Source organism: Sturnira hondurensis, unplaced genomic scaffold, assembly GCF_014824575.4.
Source record: "Sturnira hondurensis isolate 20B ecotype Veracruz unplaced genomic scaffold, ASM1482457v3 Scaffold0012488, whole genome shotgun sequence".
NCBI lineage: Eukaryota > Metazoa > Chordata > Mammalia > Chiroptera > Phyllostomidae > Sturnira > Sturnira hondurensis.
The window spans coordinates 1,586,723-1,607,002 of NW_028085119.1; the positions used below are offsets into that span (position 1 = coordinate 1,586,723).

Sequence of the window (20,280 nt, forward strand, 5' to 3'; positions counted from 1 at the left end):
AGTCTTAGCATTTTTGCTAGTAAAATATATAGTATGATTAGAATATTTCTACAGAATCCAAAAGGAATAAATAATCCCTAATCATACATTAATGGTGTGTCAGCTTCCTGTGTCAAACAATGAAAATGTGTCACATCTGGGATCCATCTATTCACTGTGACCTCAGTCAGTGTTTCCCTTCAGGGTAAATAATTTGCCACATGCCATTAAGCCAAAAGTTTCCTGAGATTTCTCTGTTATTACAGTGTTTTTACCACTTCCCCAGAGAAATCACAAATCCCAGCCCACTTGTACTTCTATTAGATATATTCGGGGAACACGAACAGTTAATCTTCAAATTAACTAGCAGGTCTGGCTTTCAAAATTGGAATTGTTCTTCCATGTCCAACTTTTTTGGAAGCCCTTGGTTATCAAAGAAAGCTGTGAATTCTTATTAATAATTATTAGTTGAGTTAAAATTTCAAACTAGAATTTATGTTCCTAGTCAATATGGTGCATGATAGTGTGAATGATTCTGACCGGAACAAAAAAAGGTCAATTCAACTCCATCACATAAATTACTGAATGAAATGGTCTACAGTGTTTCTGATAAGTCAGAGGCAGGACAACCCACTACTAACCCTGTAACACAAATTCCAACCCAATGCAATAGTGGTTGGAACAAGAATTCGGTGATACGACAGTGCTCATAGCCACAGATGATGGAGAAAGAATGAGATAAATGTGGACCAGGATTTAAGTAGCAATTCATTTTTCAGTCTGACCAATTCAATCCTACTTCATTTGTAGCAAATACTACACTTCATATAGGGTTAGGCATACGTGAAGTTTTTTTCAGATTTGAGAAGTGTGTGGACTTTTAAATTAATAAAATGAAAAATTAGCAATTCTAGTAGTGAGCACTTTATATAACTACATCCCTATTTGAAAGGTGCAGAAATTCGCATCGATGGAAGTGAAGAACTATTTCTCAGGTAGAGGGCACTTAATAGTTTTCATATGTACAGTACAAGGTTATTTCAAATGCAGATGAAATTACAAAAAATAAAATCAACAAATGCTTTTCAAGCATTTTAGAAAAACTGAGCCAGATTCTTAGAACAAACTAAAAAGGTATCAGAGAAATTCATTCTAGACTGAACCAGCTATGAGCTTTCATCTTCTGATGCTCTAAGCCGCCATCCAAAATTTTTCAGTATGAAAATAAAACATCTTTCAGAAAATATACTCAACAGAACAAATAAAGAATTACAAAGGCATATTCCATATATTTGTCCATATAGCAAGTTGCATTTTATCTTAATATCATGATTTAATGCAACAAGGAAAATGGTGTATGAAAAGAAAGATACTTTGATGTTACAAAGTAATACTCTTCCCATAAAATCAAACAAACAGATCACATAATCTGTTAAAGCTACTTAAATTTTATAAAAATACTATACTAAAAACCCTGGGGAAAAAAACACCTAATTTGAAACAACACTTCGTATCAGAGTGCACCACAAACATGAGCTTAGAGGACTTCAGCCTGGGGCCCACTCCGCTGTGAATGTGCAAACACAGGACGATGGGGGAAATACCGAGTTCCTCATACTCACACCCATGTGGCTCTCCCAGCTCCTGCCATATTCTTTACTCATGCCGGGGTAAGGGAAGGTGGTAGCTCTTTCACCTAATGTCTCAGATCAGTTTTTCATTATAGTGTTTTATGGTTTCAAACCATTTTAAAGGGTGCTCAGGGCATTCGCTAGCTACTTTCAAAAGCTAGTTAAGGAGAGGAGAGGCCTCTAAGAATGGGAACTCCCAGCAAAGAATATTTTTCAAAGAATTCTTTGGGGTCTTCTTCACCCCCACCCTCCACCTGCAAAGGCTTTGACTTGACTATGAATTCCCAGCCAAAGGCCATCCACAGCACACTAAAACTGGCTGGAAACACTGAACTTCTTTGGGTTGAGACTCCATTCTCAGGAACCAAATGGACTGCCCGAGTCAGTGCACATCTCTGGAAAACGAGTGCCAATCTCAAACAGGACAAGTGTTTGTGGGTCTTTCAGAGTATATACCCTGGTGGCATTACCTGGTAGGACAGACTTCTGAGCCTTGTAGGTGTACACGTTAAAAACAAAGTGGCGTTTTCTCGGGCTGTGTTAAAATCGAGTTCCACTTTGTACTCTCTTTGGATTACTGGTGAGATCCAAAGCAACCCTTTCTTTCAGAAGTTGTATAAGCCATGCTCTCTAATGGCCCAGGCAAAGGAAGCATAATTCTCCTGCTATCCTGCTGATGAGATCATGGCCACAAAAATAGTGTTTCAGACCCAAAAATCTCTATTTTTATAATGTTTACCTTCTGTCTAATTGTACATGCTATGTTAGAAAACTGACATCTGTTTTCGGCAAAGGAAATCAAGTAATGTAACCCAAGCTTGACTACTGAAGAAAAAAAGGACACTATGAGGAAGGCCCCTTGTATTACAGGCTTCTCCCACTAGGTGAGTGTTCCAGGAACCCATCTGTATCAGCGTACCAGCTGGTGTTGTTGTGAGAGGCTGCGTTCAGCTTCAGTTAATTTTTTTTGAAGACTTTTTCAATGTGTTTGCACATTTCATGATGGGTGATTTATGAGCACATCTGCCCACACTGTGCTGAGTGTTCAGCAGTTTTCAACCAAAACAAGAGTGACCCCCATGGGCCACTCTCTCTATTCACCCAATCTCACCCCAAGTGATTTTTCGTTTGTTTGTTTCCTGGATGAAAAAAGTCCTCAAAGAGAAATGTTTTACTGGTGCAGAAGAGATGAAACAAAAAATGGCAGAAGCACTAAAAGGGATGAAAATCTATGAGTTCAAAAACTGTTCTGAGCTGTAGGAAGAACATCTTGATGGGTGTATTGCACCAAATGCAGAGTGTTTTGAAAGTGACTAAAATTTAAACATGTAAGAATAAATACACAATTTTTTATAAATAAATTCTGTTTTTTTTTCTGGGTCCCCTCTGGTACTATGTCTGAAAAATGGTATCCATTTTTACATAGTATATGTAAAATCAAAAATCAAGGTATTTTATTATATTTTCAGTTTGGTTAATGTTTTTTTAAATATGCCAAGAATCTGAAAGAGATCTCCAAGATTTGTTTCATTGGGAACTTTCCCAAATGATTTTATGCATCTGACCTTTGAATAGGTGGTGGGTAGGGTCGCTGATTCCCAACCCACACAGTATAACTTCCAACTCGATGTTCAGCCCCTCACATCTGAGGATTCAACCAACCACTGATGGGAACAGTGTTTTAGCTCTGTAGTTGGGAATCTGCAGTCACAAATGCAAAAATACCCTTTTTAATTCAGAGTTGGGAATCTGCGGTTCGGGGTGCAAAAATACTGTGTTTGATCCATGGCTAGTTGAATCTGAGGATGCAAAACCTGCAGACACAAAGGGCCAACTATATTTATTGAAAACAAATTTGTATATTAAGTGGATCTGCACAGTTTAAACCTGCATCATTCAAGAGTCACCTACACTTCTCATCTCACCTGGAGCCTGCAGGCTGTGGTAGCCTTCACGTGATAAGTTGACAGCAAAAGAAATCAGCATCATGTCAGCATCCGGCTTTTATTTATTTATTTTTTGAAAGACTTATCACTTGCTACACATATCTGGTGCACAGACCTCCAGAATCAGGATCCTCTTGGAGTCGTTTTGTTTTACTTTTTTTTAGAAGCTGAGTCTCAGGGCCCACCCCAGACTGACAGACCCAGAAGCTGTGTCTTCACAAAATCCCTGAGTGATTTGGCTGGACTCACTCACCAGGCCACAGAGGTCGTAGACTCTGGAATCTGGCAAGTTTTATTTTCCAGATTGATAATCATCGGGTGCAGCAGAAGCTGGGCATCCACTGTCACCACCGGCCTTGCTCTGCGGGGAGAAAACACAGGATTTCAAAGAGCCACAAGAGCCAAAGACAGAAGCCCACCCCACTTCTAGAAGCCACTGCCAACATTCCCAGGCTTTGTACTGAGAATTTGCCTCACCATTTGAATAGGTGGGCACCAGACCCAACTAATTACCTCTGGGAGCTGGTGGATACAAACACAGGATGTCCCTCCTGTGCCCTGCGAAGAAAGTCACCACACACCTGCTTTGCATACGGAGTGGGTTCCTGGTACCAGGTGAGGTTGTCATGAAATGCTTCTCTGGGACCTGCTACTATATCTGTATACATCATCCTACAGTCATCTGTGTGTTGGTAAGTGCTTGACTTTTGCAAATTTTCTCACCTTATTGGTCAATGGTTTTTTTTTTTTTTAGTTTGGCATTTTTCTAGCCATGCTTGGCACACTTAGCTCCATACAGAGCAGTGGTTCTCAATCCTGACTGAAAATGTAAGCATCCAGGATCTTTAAAACAGGTGATGTGGCCACGCCCCACCACCAGCAAACTGAGTCAGATCACTGGGGTCTGGCCCAAGTGCTGGAATGTTCAACAAACCTTCCAGGGGATTCTAATGTGCAGACAAGTTCGAGGGGAGGGACTAATTTAGACTCATTTCCCACAACCCATAACCAGATGAGAATACAAGCCACAGGAAAAGGGGACAGGACAAAATTTTAAAGCTCAGTTCCATGAAATGATTGCTGGGAAGCCTGAGCCCAGGCTTCAGGTGACAAGAGGAAACGATACTGCCTTACCTACGATTTTCTCCGACAGCTGGGAAGGCTGTGCTTTGGGGCCCAGTGTTGTTTTGGACACTACTTTCAACAATTTCATGATTACAGCAGGGGCTCCACTGGGAATTTCCCTTAACTCTGTGACCCTATTTATCTGTGCCCTGTTATATAGTTTTGTTTTCAATATGGTGTTAGTTCCAGTCCTTGGAAAAGCAGACGAGACAGGATTAGCCATGTAAGACATTTCAAGGGCAAAGATCTACGAGGGAAAGAGGGGGAGAGAGTGGAGGAAGCGGCAGCCTGTGGTCAGACTGTGGTGCGGGAGGATCCCTGAGAAAGAGCGGGGTGGGGGGGAGTCCATAGGGAAGTTCCAGCCAGATCCAGGGCGGGGCGTGGGTGGGGGGCGGCAAAGTTGCCTGTCAGAGGAGGTCCATGTCCCATGGGAAGAGGACTGTGTTTATACCCCTGCTGTGCCGGCAATGGGCTGGGAGAAGCTCATGGGACATGTGACCTTGGTGCAGATGTGGTGGTGGATTCAGAGAACAGCAGGTGGACTGCCAGTCAGTTTCACTCTACTAGCTCTGATTGGCCCATCCTCGTGGCCAAAACAAACAGCCTCATCCTTGTGGTACTTTGGGCGTTTCAATCATCTGATTCTCTATCACCTGAAGTGGACAGCGGCTGGTATAAATCAGCACTCTGAGTATGTGTTGGGCACTGGTGAAGAAGAAAATCTTACCAACTCGAGGAAACCTAACTTTAGACTCTCTTCCGGAGTGGAGCCAGGGCAGCACACCTGGGTCCGCTCTCTTCCTTTTGTCTTGATATCCTGACTTAGTGTCTCCCATTCCCATCAAAAACTTTTTTAAGAAGAAAAAGAATCTAAAACTGTTCAGCACCAATTATCTACCAGTTACTATTCTTTGTACTTTACATGCAGATTCCCACTTAATCTTTTTAAAATAACCTTATAAAATAAATATTGTTAACCCCCGTTTTATAGATGAAGCATCAGAGGCCCAGGAATCTATAGGAACTAGGCCAAGATGACAAGCTGGAGTGGGTGGCAATGTCCAGGCATTTGAGGCCAGACCTGTCACATTTGAACGCACTTTGAAGCATTTGTTCAATGCTTGCTAGTGGAGGCTATGGATTCCTGGTATTTTCTGTTCCCAAATTTAGCGTCCTCACCTGACTGCAGAGGCCAAGGACAGAGTAATGTTCTCCTACCCCACATTCCTTCTCTATAAGTACATTCTGATGCATTTCTAAAGCAAAGGGGAGCATTTAAATACAGTAACATCTAAAATGTTTTGTTTTATAAGTTCTGCTAAGATTCATATTTTATTTAACATGATGCTAGTAGGTACTGGAAGTTTGGTCATGAAGTACAAGAATAAAAAAACAAGGATAAATAAAAGTGAAAAAATGAGATAAAAAGTCCCTCCAAGCTTTCAAAAGAACACCTAAATGCTCTCCCAAATAAATGGTTGGGATATACTCTTTAAAGCCAATGCAGTTCAAACAATAACAAAAACACATCCATTGATAGATGAATGGAGGAAGAAAATGTTGTGTATATATACAATAAGATATCATCTGGCTATAAAAAAGGAAATCTTATCGTTGCAACAACATAGAAGACCTTGAGAACATTATGCTAAGTGAAAAAATTCAGACAAAGACAAATACTGTAAGATCTCATTTACACGTAGCATTTAAAAAATATAAGAATTTTTTAAAATGTAGACACAGAGAACAGATTGCTGGTTGCCAGAGGTGGGAGGGGTGGTGTGGGCCACGGGCACAATGGGTGAAGGTGGTCAACAGGCCACATTTATAACATTCATAACATTTCCAGTTATAAAATACGTGAAGTCCTGCAATGTAACAGCATGGTGACTGTAGCTAATGAGACTGTACTATATATTTGAAAGTTGCTAAGAGGGTAGATCTTAAAAGGTCTCATCACCAGCAAAAGAAGTTTGTTTCTGTGTGTGGCGATGCAGGGTGACAAGACTCACTGCGGTGATTGTGTCACAGTGTGTACAGCGTTGGTTCTTTGTGTCGTGCACCTGAAACTAAGATAATGTTATGGGTCGATTATATCTCAATTACAAACAACAACATTTGCATTCCACCAACCACATACCTATACACAGCTACTTTTCCGGTTCCAAATGCACCCACAATTAGATCTAAAAAACAAAAACACAAAACACATGCACAAATTTTATGAGAACAATCTAAGCTCATCATCGCATCATCATAGACCATCCTGAAATGCCAATTGCAGAGCCAGAGTCACAACACTAAGAGCAGCAAACTGTACCTTTCTAAAGGCATTTCTTTAGAAACGATATTGGAACTTCACTGTAACTGTTTAATAGGACACGTAAACCAGTAGCTCTCCACCCTTCTGGACTCGGGAAAGCCAACCTTCTAGGAATGCTTAAAAGGCTCATCATAACACTGCTGCTCCTGTCCTCCAGAGTCCAGGCACATCCCTTAAGGAAACCACAAGGGGGAGAAGCATGTGCAGAGTGCCTGCTGTGTACCAGGCTCTGAAACATATTGTTTTATTATTCTCCTACCAGCCACAACCCCATGAGGCAAGTAGTATTAGCAGCAGAGTGGGACACTTTGTCATCTTGACACAACCATTTGCTCTTTATGAATAGCGTGATGGTGAGTATACTTTTGGCAAAGTGATCAGCAGTATATGAAGTAATCGGCATATCATTATAATGATCTTAAATAACAACAATGATAATAAATAACACATATTGGACATTTACCACAGGCTGGACATTTTTCTAAACAACTTATGTTACCTGATCCCTACCAAGTTAGGAAGTCTCTATTATCAGCACAGTTTTGCCTGTGAGTAAATTGAAGCTTAAGGAGGCTGACCTGTAAGTTCACTAAAGTTCACAACACTGGGAGGAGGCAGAGCTGGGTGGCAGCAGCCCTGGGTGGCAGCAGAGCTGGGTGGCAGCAGAACTGGGTGGCAGCAGCCCTGGGCAGCAGAGCGATCTTACTCTATTTGAGGGGTGATGCTCACCATGATCTCAGCAACTGGCTGGTATATGGGCAGAACTGTTTTTCTTAATCTAATTTATCACTGTTACTCTTGGTGAATACAATCAAATGAAAATAAAAGTGACAATGACTAAGTACGCAGAATTCAGTTTAGAGGTAGAGGTGAGGAGATTAGACACGGTAAAAATAATGGCCATGGGAGAAAACTTAGAATATTGAAACTATAATTGCTTAATTCTAGTAGAAGTGAAAAAGAAAAAAAGAAGAGGGGGATACATTTGACCACTCCATATGGAAAAGTGATCGAGGAATTAAGTTGGTTTAATGGAGTTTTCACAGGGAAATAACTTGGAGTCACATTCCCTTGACACTCAGCTTTCCAGGACATAGCAATGGCATCAGGCTGCAAGCGGCTCTGACTGTCCTCTGGAGGCCCCTCTTGGCTGGGCCGAGACGGAACCCCCCTCAGGTGGGATGACCCCGAGGCACGTACCTCCCCATCTCCAAGGTTTCCCCAGCGACAGAGCCCTGGATGCGCACAGCGCCAACCTCTTTACAATAACCTGTCATTACACCTTCCCTCCCACAACTCTCCTCCCTACTTCCCTTCACAGTGTTTTCTTGGGATTACTTCTCAAAGAAATTGCTTGCTTTCTAATCCTTGTTTTTAAAATCTACTCTCGAAGAAGCTGACCAAAGTACAATAATTTTGGTTAAAAATGTTCATTTGTTTGCTTGCTTGCTTATTTGTTTTAAAAAAACAGCCTCAAACATCTTCATGGTGAAAACCACGGTCAGAACATCTCTGGTTTTATCCACACGGAGTCCAATTCAGACAGTAACCCAGGATTAGACTCCGAAGCTCCGTATTTTAAAAGATGTGGGTACTGATGCTGAAGTAAGTCACATGAAGGTCATCAAGGGATCTTTGTGTCCATGAGATTGAAGACCACTCTAAGAAAAGGGCTACCACTTGGGCAGCGGGCAATCTTACACCATTTGAGGCATCGTGCTCACACTGTCCTCAGCAATTGGCTAATACATAGGGTTCAGGTCTTTGAAGCCAGAAGCCGAAGTTTCCAAGTCTACCATTTGAAAAAATCATATCACAACTTTGACTTTTTGACTATTTTCCTTTTTTTCTGTTACATTCGTCTCTTCCAGTATATCAGTGACTTTCTACTATGTCAAAGGAAAAAGAGCTACTGGCTTGAAGAAACATGAACTCTGTTCTTCCTGCGTAACCGTGGGCTCAGGGTTTAGACAACTGCACCCAACTCAGGCCCTTGGCCTGAGCCTTATCTGTTGACGTGACACCAGACAGGGGAGTTCCGTCATGAGAACCGATTCAAGAGGAATTACGCTCTTTGTTTCTGGATCCAAATATTTATATACCAAGAGCAGACATTCTGTAAATAACATGAATTGTAAGAAACAACTCTCTGGAAATGGCAAAAATGACAGGACTGTAAGCTCCTCCAGGGCAGGCATCTTTCTTCAAGTTTGCATGTCACAAATACTTTATAGGATGGTATGGGTTGATATAAATACTCTTTGCATCCACAGTACCAGGCACAGAGCCAGACTCGGAGCAGGGATTTATAAATGCCTGTGAATTAGGGTGGTAAATAATTACATGGTAATATCCTCAAGATGAGAGAGATGAAGGAGTGAGACAGTTATTAACACAAGCTAATGTAAACTACAGTTAAATTCTGCTGGATTTTTGCATGTGTACTTGTAGGTATTTGGAGACATACACAAACACACAGACACACAGAGGCCCTATTCCAGAAAATTCTAGAAAGTAATATAATGGCTGCACCGTGACTAGGTTGTCATTAGAGATGATAAGCTAACAAACGCCCTCCTCATGATCTTGAGCAGGAGACCTTTTTCTTTAGAAACATTAATTCCTGTGCCTTAGGGTGGGAATTTTCCTACTCTAGAAAAATAAAATAACTGGCAAAAATAGGCCACAGTTTTTTTCATGAGAATGTGGCCACAGCCTTTCATAGGCCAAGAACACAGTTATCTACCACAAAAGTATGTTTTTCTTTTGAGACACCACCTTGGTATCCTGCCTGCTGGAACAGGCTGGAAGCACTGGTGTTCGGGACATTAAAAATCTCCAATCTCCCTCGGGCAGGAGAATTGATCTGCTGATTTGTGTTCATAACCAGTTTGTTCTTCCAAAATATGTGATATGTTTTGATAAGCAGTATGTGGTTTCCATATATATGTATATATATTATATGTAATTTATACATCCATACAAGGTCTGTGTGGCAAAAGTCTAGCCATTGTTAGCATAATGAGGATGGTTTGGGTGGCATCGATGTAACCTGGCAGCCAAGGAGAGCGGACTGGAGTGTGTATGTGTGAACCATGATGACTTCGCTGCACTAGTCTGTGGGGAACATAGAGGCTGTTGAGTGAGCATGTGTCCTGTGTGGCTGTCACATTCAAAATTACTGAGTGAGTAGAGCAACAACAAATCTGCATCAGATTTCGCATTAAGCTTGAACCTTCCTCCACAGAAACTATTGGATGATTCAGAGGCTGTGGCTGTGGGCACCTAGTGACTGACAGCTTCATCAGGATAATGTGCCGCTCATGCATCGTATCTCATGCAGAGATTTTTGGTGAAACATCAAATCACCCAGGTGACTCAGCTGATCTACAGCCCTGATTTGGTGCCCCGTGACTTCTGGCTTTTCCCAAAACTAAAATCACCTTTGAAAGTGAAGAAATTTCAGACCATCTATGAGATTCAGGAAAATATGACAGGGTAGCTGATGGCAATTGGGAAAACTGTGTGAAGTCCCAAGGTGCCTACTTTGAAGGGGACTGAGGCATCATTGTCCTATATACGATGTTTTGTATCCTGAACCTTCTTCAATAAATGTCTCGACTTTTCATATTACATTACTGGATACCTTCTGGACAGACCTTGTATATTTACATTTGTGTACATATATGGGGTAGGGCAAAAGCAGGTTTATAGCTGTTTGTATGGAAAAATAATACAATAATTAATAAATAATAATACAAGAATAAACTGTGTCTTGAGTACTCACAACTATCACCTACTTTTGCCCCACCCTGTATGTATACATACCTATATGTATACATATACACATAAACATATAATGTATAGGGACACACACACATTGAACATTTTTGGTTTAAATTAATGTTTTTTCTAAACGTCACCCAAGAATATGTTTACTGATTTTTTTAGAGAGAGGGAGAGGGAGAGAGAGAGAGGGAGAGAATAACATCAATGTAATAGAGAAACATCAATCTGTTGTCTCCCATACATGCCCCGGCCAGGGATCAAACCCATAACCTAGGTATGTGCCCTGCCGGGGATCAAACCAGCAACATTTCTGGCACACAGGACAATGCTCTCACCAACAGAGTCACTCCGAAGGGCCAAATTAATGGTCTTATTTCCATCTTTCACGCCAGCAGAGGAACCCAAAGCACACTGACTGTTGTACATGGATATAGTTTAAATATAACAAGAAAAAAAATTGAACTATGTACATCGAGGAAGGGAAAAGAATTTCTTTTCACACCAACCTTTTCTTATTTTGTGGTTTCTGAATAGTAGAAACTAAGCATACATTTTTTCCAGTTGAATTCAGTATGAAGTAATACAACTTGTATGATCCATTTGTCTTTAAGCAAAAGACATATATATATATACACACAAACACCTACACACACAACTGTTTTCAATTTTGCAGTATTCTTTCATGTTTAGGAGTTTAAATGACAAACAAAAACCAAAGAATTTTGGTCCTAATATTTGGATTCATAACTCTGCAAACTTTCTCCTTCACTTCGAGACAACAGGTCCTATGCTATTACCTCACGTTTTCTTTCTTACAGAAATTTCTTGAAGGCAGATTCTGAAAACCAACAAACAAAAACTGTGCCTTTCTTTATACAAAGACACTTACCCATTTCTTTTCCTTGAGGAAAAAACCGAAAACTAAAATTGGTTCTTTCCTGTTAATCAAAAACAATTCTCAAAATGCCGGAGTCCTTTGCTAGCACCTCACATTGCCTGAGAAACATGGTTTATTTTCCTTTTGGCTTTTGACGGAACAACTCAGTATTTTTAAGGATACAAAAAAGGGACATTAGCATCAATGCAGGATCAGTTGGCAAGAAAAAACAACCCTAAAAATGTGAGGTCATAGGAGATATATTACACCTCCGTTTTGTATTTCACTTCTCCGAAATTGTTATTTTTAAATGAAAAAGAAGAGCCAAGTTTTTAAAGTGGTACTTGGACTACAGAGTCAGATTTCATTAATCTATGAAGAAAATTCTGGAGTTGGAAGAAGTTCTATTTGAAAACATCAGCCTTGTTTTGAGTGTAGAATTGATGTTTGGGTTTAGGTGGGCAGGGCGCAGGGAGGAGAGAATAAGAACTTCCTGGGGGAGAGCTGAACGGGAGGACAGCAGGAGAATCACCACAGCCACCGAGTACCACAGTTCCTGAGCTCTGAGACTTCTCATCTGCTGTCATCTCTTACTCTCTCATCTTGTTGAGAAAAACTAATGCCAAAGTCTGTTGCAGAAAATGCCATCAGGCAGCACCTTTTTTATTTTGGAATTTAAAAAAATTAGTATTTTAAAGTATTTTTATTGATTATGCTGTTAGAGTTGTAACAGACTGTATCCCTCTTGTGCATTTCTCGTGCATCCCTCCACCTGGTACCTCCCTTCCCTCCATCAATCTTCCCCCTCCCTAGTTCATGTCCATGGGTTGTGCATCTAAGTTCTTTGGCTTCTCCCTTTCCTATGCTGTCCTTCACATCCCCCTATTTTGTTCCTACCAATTTTGCTTCTTGATCTCTGCACCATTTCCTTTTCCTCCCCCTTCCCCCACTCAGCTGACAACCCTCCAAATGATCCTTATTCCTATGATTCTGTTCCTGTTCTGGTTGTTTCCTTAGTTTGTTTTTATTTTTGTTTTTGTTTTTTAGACTCAGTTAGTGGTTCTGAGTTTGCTGTCGTTTTAATGTTCATAGTTTTGATCTTTTTTCTTAAATAAGTCCCTTTAACATTTCATATAATAATGGCTTAGTGATGATGAACTCCTTTAGTTTTACTTTGTTTGGGAAGCACTTTATCTGCCCTTCCATTCTAAATGAAAGCTTTGCTGGATACAGTAATCTTGGATGTAGGTCATTGCTATTTATCACTTTGAATACTTCTTTCCAATCCCTTTTTGTCTGTGGTTTCCTTGGAGAAATCAGCTGACAGTCCTATGGGAACTCCTTTATAAGTAACTCTCTCCTTTTCTCTCGCTGCTTATAAGATTCCATCTTCATCTTAACCCTTGGCATTTTAATTACAATGTGTCTTGGTGTGGTCCTCTTGGGATCCAACTTGATTGAGACTCTCTATGCTTCCTGGACTTGCATGAGTATTTCTTCACCAAATTAGGAAGTTTTCTTTCACCATTTTTTTAAACAGATTTTCAATTTCTTGCTCCTTCTCTTTTTCTGGCACTCCTATGATGTGAATGTTGGACCTCTTGAAGTTGTCCCAGAGGCTGCTTATACTATCCTCATTTTTGTTTGGATTCTTTTTTATTCTTGTTCTGATTGGTTGTTTTTTGCTTCCTTATGTTCCAAATTACTGATTTGATTCTCAGCTTCTTCCAGTCTACTGTTGTTGCCCTGTAAAATGTTCTTTATTTTAATTAGTGTATCCTTGGTTACTGACTGGATCTCTTTTATGCTGTTGAGGTCCTCACTAAGTTCCTTAAGCATCCTTGTAACCAGTGTTTTGAACGCTGCCTCTGATATATTGCTTATCTCCATTTCTTTTAGTTCTTTTCCTGGAGTTTTGATCTGTTCTTTCACACGGGCCATGTTTATTTGTCTCCTCATTTTAGCAGCCTCTCTGTGTTTCTGTGTATTAGGTAGAGCTGCTATGATTCCCTGTCTTGGTAGCATGGCCTAATGTAGTAGGTGTCCTGCAGGGTCCAGTGGCACAGCCTCCCCTATCACCCAAGCTGGATATTTGAGGTACATCCTTCATGTGGGGTGAGTGCACCCTCCTCTCGTAGTTGAGCTTTGGTTGCTGTTGGCAGATCAATGGGAGGGATTTACCCAGGCCAGTCAGTTGCAAGGATTGGCTATGACCACTGACCACCAACAGGCACCCTCTGTGGAGGATCAGCTGTGCAGGGACAGGGTGACAGTGCTCTGAAGAGCTCTGTAGCTGTCCACTGGGTACACTGGCCCTGCAATTTCCTGGGTGGTGCAAGCCAAGGTCAGCCCCCACCCATGTTTTGCCAGGGACCACCCTTCCAGAGCTATATCTCAATCTGAGATGGCTGCTACTTGTGCTGGGCTATGAGATTCTGAGGTGAAGCCAAGCTGTGAAACTAAACTGGCTTCTCCTAATGCCTAGCCTGGGGCTCCCTGAGGCTAGCTGTTGCTTGTTTGATAGGGTTTGGATAGTTGGGAACCAGGAGTCAAAACCAGCCACTCATATGGAAAAGCAGCTTGGTTGGGTCTCTAAACTGGGTGGGGTGGAGTCTCTGGGGATCTTCAAGGCAAGTCAAATAGTGTTAGCCAGGTTGATGGAGTTGCAAGTATGGCACCAGCCTGCTGGTTCCATGGCTCTACATGGGGGAGGACTCAGAAAACAGACAATGTCCTCCACTCATCCTGTTGACAGACACTTCAGCCTCTACCACTACACCACTGGTGTCCTTTAAGCTGTCACTCTGACACTGGAGCTCAGAAGGAGTGAGTCTGTGTAGGCGAGTCTGTGTGTGGGTTCTTTAAGAGGAACTGCTTAGGGTTCCAGAATTTTTTTCTACCAACTCAGTCCCCGCTGGTTTCTGCAGCCAGAATTTGTGGGGACTTATCTTCCTGGCACTGGAACCCTGGGTTGGGAGGCCTGGAGTGGGGATGGGATTCTTCGCTTCCAAATTATCCCTCCCAAGTTTTTATCCCTCACACGGAGGTGAGGGAGCAACCTGTTCTGCATCTGCACCCCCTGTCCAGTCTGAATGGGTGTGGTTTCTTTAATTCCATGGTTGTCATACTTCTACTCAACTTGATTTCTTATACTTCTGAGTGATGGCCGTTCTATATTTTAGTTGAAATTTTGATGTAGTTGTGTAAAGTGGTGAGCCATGTCTGCCTATGCTGCCATCTTGACATAGAAGGAAGCCCTCTAAAAAATTAATATTTTAAAATAATTCTTGCCCTGGCTGGTGTAGCTCAGTGGATTGAGCACGGGCCTGGGAAGCAAAGGGTTGCTGGTTTGATTCCCAGTCAGGGCACATGCCTGGGTTGCAGGCCAGGTCCCCAGTAGGGGACACATGAGAGGCAACCACACATTGATGTTTCTCTACCACTCTTTAAAAAAAAGAAAAAATACTAAAATAAAATAAAATAATTCTGGACAATGAGAATTGCTATAAAGAACCTCTAAATAAATAAGAAACATGGGAATGTAAACCTAACAATTGCATGAAAAGATTATGTTTTCTCTAAAGAGCTGACTCCCTTAAACATGACCAAAAAATGCAGAGGCTACAAAAGAAATTTTAAAATTTAAACTTGAGCTAAAAGTCTGAGCACGGTCAAAAGAGCAGTGAACAAAATGAAGGAAGATGTTTTTAATGTATATGACTTATCAAATGTGAGTAGTTTTCAATGATTAAAAGAATGTCTGGTACCTAGAAAAAAATAAAGGTTAATTATTATTATTAACCTTAATTTATAATAGAAATGCATATACATTAATAATAAAACTATAAACATTCTAATACAAAGATTACAATAGGCAATTAACATACAATAAATAGCTATGATCAATAAATATATGGAAAGATTTTCAATCTCATTAGTCATCAGGAAATATAAATGAGAGGAATAGGAGATATCATTTTTGACTTTTCAAGTGAGAAAAGACATAAAGATTAGTACTAGGGACTATTGGGTAGAAAGCCAAAGACCAACAATTCATATGCTCTGTTTGTGGGAATATCAACTGGCCCAGTTTTTTAAAATTTTTTTAAAATTTTTATTTAATTCTTATTCAAGTACAGTTTTCTGTTTTATATTCCCTGCCCTGCCCCCAGTTTTTAAAAACTTAATAAAATTTATTGGGGTAACATTGGTTAATAGTATTATGTAAGTTTCAAATGTATGATTCTTTTTTTCTTATTGCTTTATATTTTATTTATTTTTAACTTTTCAAAAATTTTAAATATTTTTATTGTTGTACTTGCACCTGCGTATTGCATTACGTGCTCACCACCCCAAGTCCAGTCTCCTTCTACCATCACATATGTGACCCCTTTACCTTCTCTCACTCCCCTCCCCACTGATCCCCACTGTACTATTATCTGTGTCTATGGGTTTTTGTTCATTGCTCTCTGTTTTATATCCCACATAGGAAGTGAGATCATGTGGTTCTTGTCCTTTTCTAGCTGATGTATCTCATCATGATGTTCTCAAGATGCACCCACGTTGTCTCAAATGGCAGTGAGTCATCGTTTCTCATGGCTGAGCAGTGTTCCACTGTACGTATGGACCACAGCTTCTTTATCCACTCATCTGTTGAAGGACAGGCTATTTCTATGTCTTGGCTATTGTGAATAATGCTGCAATGAACACAGGGTACACATTTCTTTATGAGTATTTTCAAATTTTCAGAAGAGGAATTGCTAGGTCATATGGTAGGTAGCTCTAGTCTTAATTTTTTTAGGAAACTTCATATTGTTTTGCATAGAGCTTATAAAGTAACAATTTTCATTCCCACCAGCATTATACGAGTGTTCCCTTTTTTCCACATCCTCTCTAAAACTTGTCCTTTCTTGTCTTACTGATGATAGCCAAGAGGTGGTAACATCACTGATTTGCATTTCCCTAATAGCTAGTGAAGCTGAGCATCTCTTCATAGGTCTTTTGACCATCTGCATGTGTTCTTGGGAAAAGTGGCACAATTTTCTTGAGAGATAGTTTGGTGACACATATGGCAATGCAAACCTTTGACTGGCATTTGCACTTCTAGGTATTTATCCTTGGGATAGATTGAACAGTTATGCAAGGGTGCATAAAACAAAAAGTAACTTTCCAAACATTTAAAATACACTAGTTCCTTTGTTACCACAATCTTAGGTGTGGAGGACAAGCTTTAAGCCCAGGCCTTCTGGCTACAGAGCTCCCATATTTAACTATTTTCCCATGCTGCCTCCCAGGAGCATATCTACAGGCTATTTTTTCTCTTAAAAAATTAAAAGTAAGGTCTATTTTACATACAGTAAATTTTATTCTTTCTCAATATTCTGTTCTGAGAGCTTTGATAAATGCATCTGGTATTGTAAACACCACCACCACATTCCAGAAGGAGACAGTTCCATCATCCAACAATGTCCCCAGGCTGCTTTGCAGTGATGCCCATGCCCAGCTCCACCCTGAGGCCCCACATCTACTCACCTGTTCTCCAGAACATCATATAATGGAGGCACACAGTGTACAGCCATTTATTTCTGGCTTTTTTCGCCCAGCTTAGTACACCTGCCAGGCATCTGTGATGTTGCATGTGTCCAAAGTGCATTCCTTTTCATTGCTGAGTAGTATTCCACCATGTGGATGGCCCACAGTTTGTATATCCACCTCTGGCTAAGGGGCAGAAGCAGTTTCCAATTTTTGGAAAATCACTATAAAGATTTGTTGACAGGTTTTTGTTCAACAGTCTGATTTTAATATGTAAATTATCTCTTGTTGAATCTCTAACATCTTTGAAGCCTCTTTTAAATGCAATGTTTTTATTTCAAATGGAAAATTACCAAGTAGAGTAAAAAATTAGGCATTCTAAATTTCTGTTCACTTTGCCACTGGCTTCCTAATGACTTGGGACAAGTCACCATCCATTGCCAAATCTCTGGTGAAGTCCTCAAGGTTCCAGATGGGAGAGCCAAGAGTTCAGTGGAATTGGACAGGGTCCCATGACTGCACTCCCTCTGCTCTGATTTATAATCCAGGACTTGCCTTTGTCTCTTGGGTCAGCTTTGCCCCTGCAGGGTTTGGCTCTTCTCTTGTCTCCACAGCGGGACCGCCCCTTTCTGGCTCTGTCCCTGGCTTAACCAGACGTGGACATCAGCCTGCTCACCTCCAGGACTCAGACACCTGAACTCACGGTTCACATATTGCTGGCTCCCTTCTTGGCACTGATGATGCTCCCAGCTCCCAGCACATCCTCTGGGCACTTCTCATCCAGGCTCTGTATCTGCTAAGCCCTTTCCCGCATGAATGAAGGTTGTCAAGTCTTTTACCTGGATCCACCCATGGCCCGCTCACTTGCGTGCAAGGATGATGTTAAGAGAAATAATGAAATTAAAGATAATGTGTGAGATGATTGGGTTAAAGATGGTGTGCAAACATGGCAATGTTGACTTGTAAGTGGGTTATGAAATTGGCTTATGTGTCTGGTATTGGAAAAAGAGCCCACATCCGTGGGAAGCAGGCATTTAGACAAGGCTCTTAGACAAGTCTCCAGAGTTTGGCAAATGTGTTCATCTAAAAATAGAGGCAGCCTTTCTTCCTTGAGTTTTTATTGTAACATGCAAAATATTAACTGAGAGGAAGGTTATGAGTTGAGGAAGAAATGTTTGAAAAAAAAGCGTGATTTTATCCCAAAAAGTAATAATCCTAACGATCTGTCTGAAATGCTTCCAAATGAACTCTGAAGAAAAACATTTATGAGTTGGAACATGGTATTAGGTTGCAACATTCTAATTTACTTGGGGTTTATTTTCCTTTAAAAAATCCCACAAAAAATAAGAGTGAAATATCAAACAACAAGTCTGCCTTAAGAAAATAGTTTTTTTAAAGTATGTTATTAGCATTCTGTGGCTGCAAGAGTCCCCTCTGCGTCTCCCATTGCCTGGTGCTCCCTTGATGCATTCCATGTCACTGTACCTAAGGCATTTCACTTTGTCCTTGTTGCGGCCACAATGATAACATGTGTGCTGTCCAATCAGCTGCTCAGAGTCCTGGAGAAAACTGTGTTTGTTTAGGACCAGTTCCATTTATAGTGGCTGCTTGTTGGGGATGACTGCACACAAGACACCAGAAAAGCCTGCTGTCTCACAGCCGCTCCCCCTATCCCCTGCCTGACAGGTGAAGTCCTATGATTAAATCCTCACAGGACTTGGAGGGTTTGCTAAGCATTCTGGACTGAACTGTGTCTCCCCAAAGTTTGTATCCTGAAACCCTAACCCCCAGTACCTAGGAATGTGACTCTACTTGGAGACAAGGACTTTAAAGAGTTCATTAAGTTAAAATGAGGTCATTAAGGAGGGCTCTAATCTAATCTAACCGGTGTCCTCATGAGCAGAAGAGACTGGACACAGACACAGAGGGAGGGCTGTGAGGACACAGAGGAAGAGGCCATCTGCAAGCCAGGGAGGGAGGCCTCGGAAGGCACCGACCCAGCCCACACCTTGATCTTAGATTTGTAGCCTCCAGAAATGTGAGGAAGTAAGTTTCTGTTATTTGAGTTACTTGGTGTGTGGTGCTTAATTATGGCAACTCTAGCAAACTGATACCCTCAGATACAGGAGACCCTCAAATAATGCCATTTTGTTCAGCATTGATGAGATGCCCTAGGAACTTACTCTTGTCTGCATCAATTAGCCTACGGTAAAAGTGGTTTTGCTATCTTTTTGCTGTAGTTCCAAGGACCTAATGAAGACATTAAGGGCTTACTGAACAAATTCATAGAGTTGCAAAGGAGGTGAGAGACATTTATGTCGTGGTTTCCTATACTGGGCACCCTCATTCAGCAGCTCATTGAACACCCACCATAAGCCAAGTCTTGTTCCAGCTGCCAAGGACTCAGCAGTGAGCCAACCAACACATCGCCTACCCTTGAGGTACTTAAGGTACCAATAGACCCTTGAGGTCTATTGGTCAGCTCTCCCAGGGAGCTTGTTAAAAATGCCGACCAGCACCCACTGAATCAGAGGCCCTGGGTGCCACCTACTGCCCTGGATAACTTATATCCTGATGAGAATAAAGATATTAGATCCTTCCTTGCTGCACATTTGAGGAAAGGAAATAAATAATGTAAGTTTCTAAAACTGATGTGGAGGAGTCCTTGGGACAGAAAGAAAAGGAAGCCAGGGATGAGAGGGGCTGAACATCCCTGAAATGACCTTCACCTACATCACAATCTGGTCTAAGGCTGCTCTGTTGTTAGGGTTGGTAGTTTTTAGGAAACCAGATACTAATAATGTTATCACAGGAAAATGTCAATGAGAAAATGCAAAATGATGGCCACATAGAAAGAAGAGCATTGCATGAACGTTTGCAAATAGAAAAGACTGAAGAGAATTTTGCTGCTGTGTTAGTTATTTTAAAAATCTCTCCTTCTTTATCTCTTAGGAAGCTTTAGGCATACATGACCCAAGTTATTGCCTTAAGGCACAGACCTAGGTGTGGAGCCAAGAGCCTGGGCCTCAGCATTAGGAATTGCCTCCGGTCTTTCCCACATGTATTTGGTGGGTGGTA

The 20,280-nt window shown here is 41.1% G+C and overlaps 1 protein-coding gene across 1 annotated transcript in view; it reads right to left on the reverse strand.

The window, feature by feature from the left end:
- ITGA8 (integrin subunit alpha 8) overlaps positions 1–20,280 on the reverse strand; it is a 172,097-nt gene that overhangs the window by 70,895 nt on the left and 80,922 nt on the right. Inside the window, exons 14-15 of the mRNA XM_037060759.1 lie at positions 6,822–6,867; positions 3,810–3,917 (exon numbers count right to left, since the gene is read on the reverse strand). Coding sequence (XP_036916654.1) covers positions 3,810–3,917; positions 6,822–6,867 — 154 coding nt within the window. The remainder of the gene's footprint in view (positions 1–3,809; positions 3,918–6,821; positions 6,868–20,280) is intronic.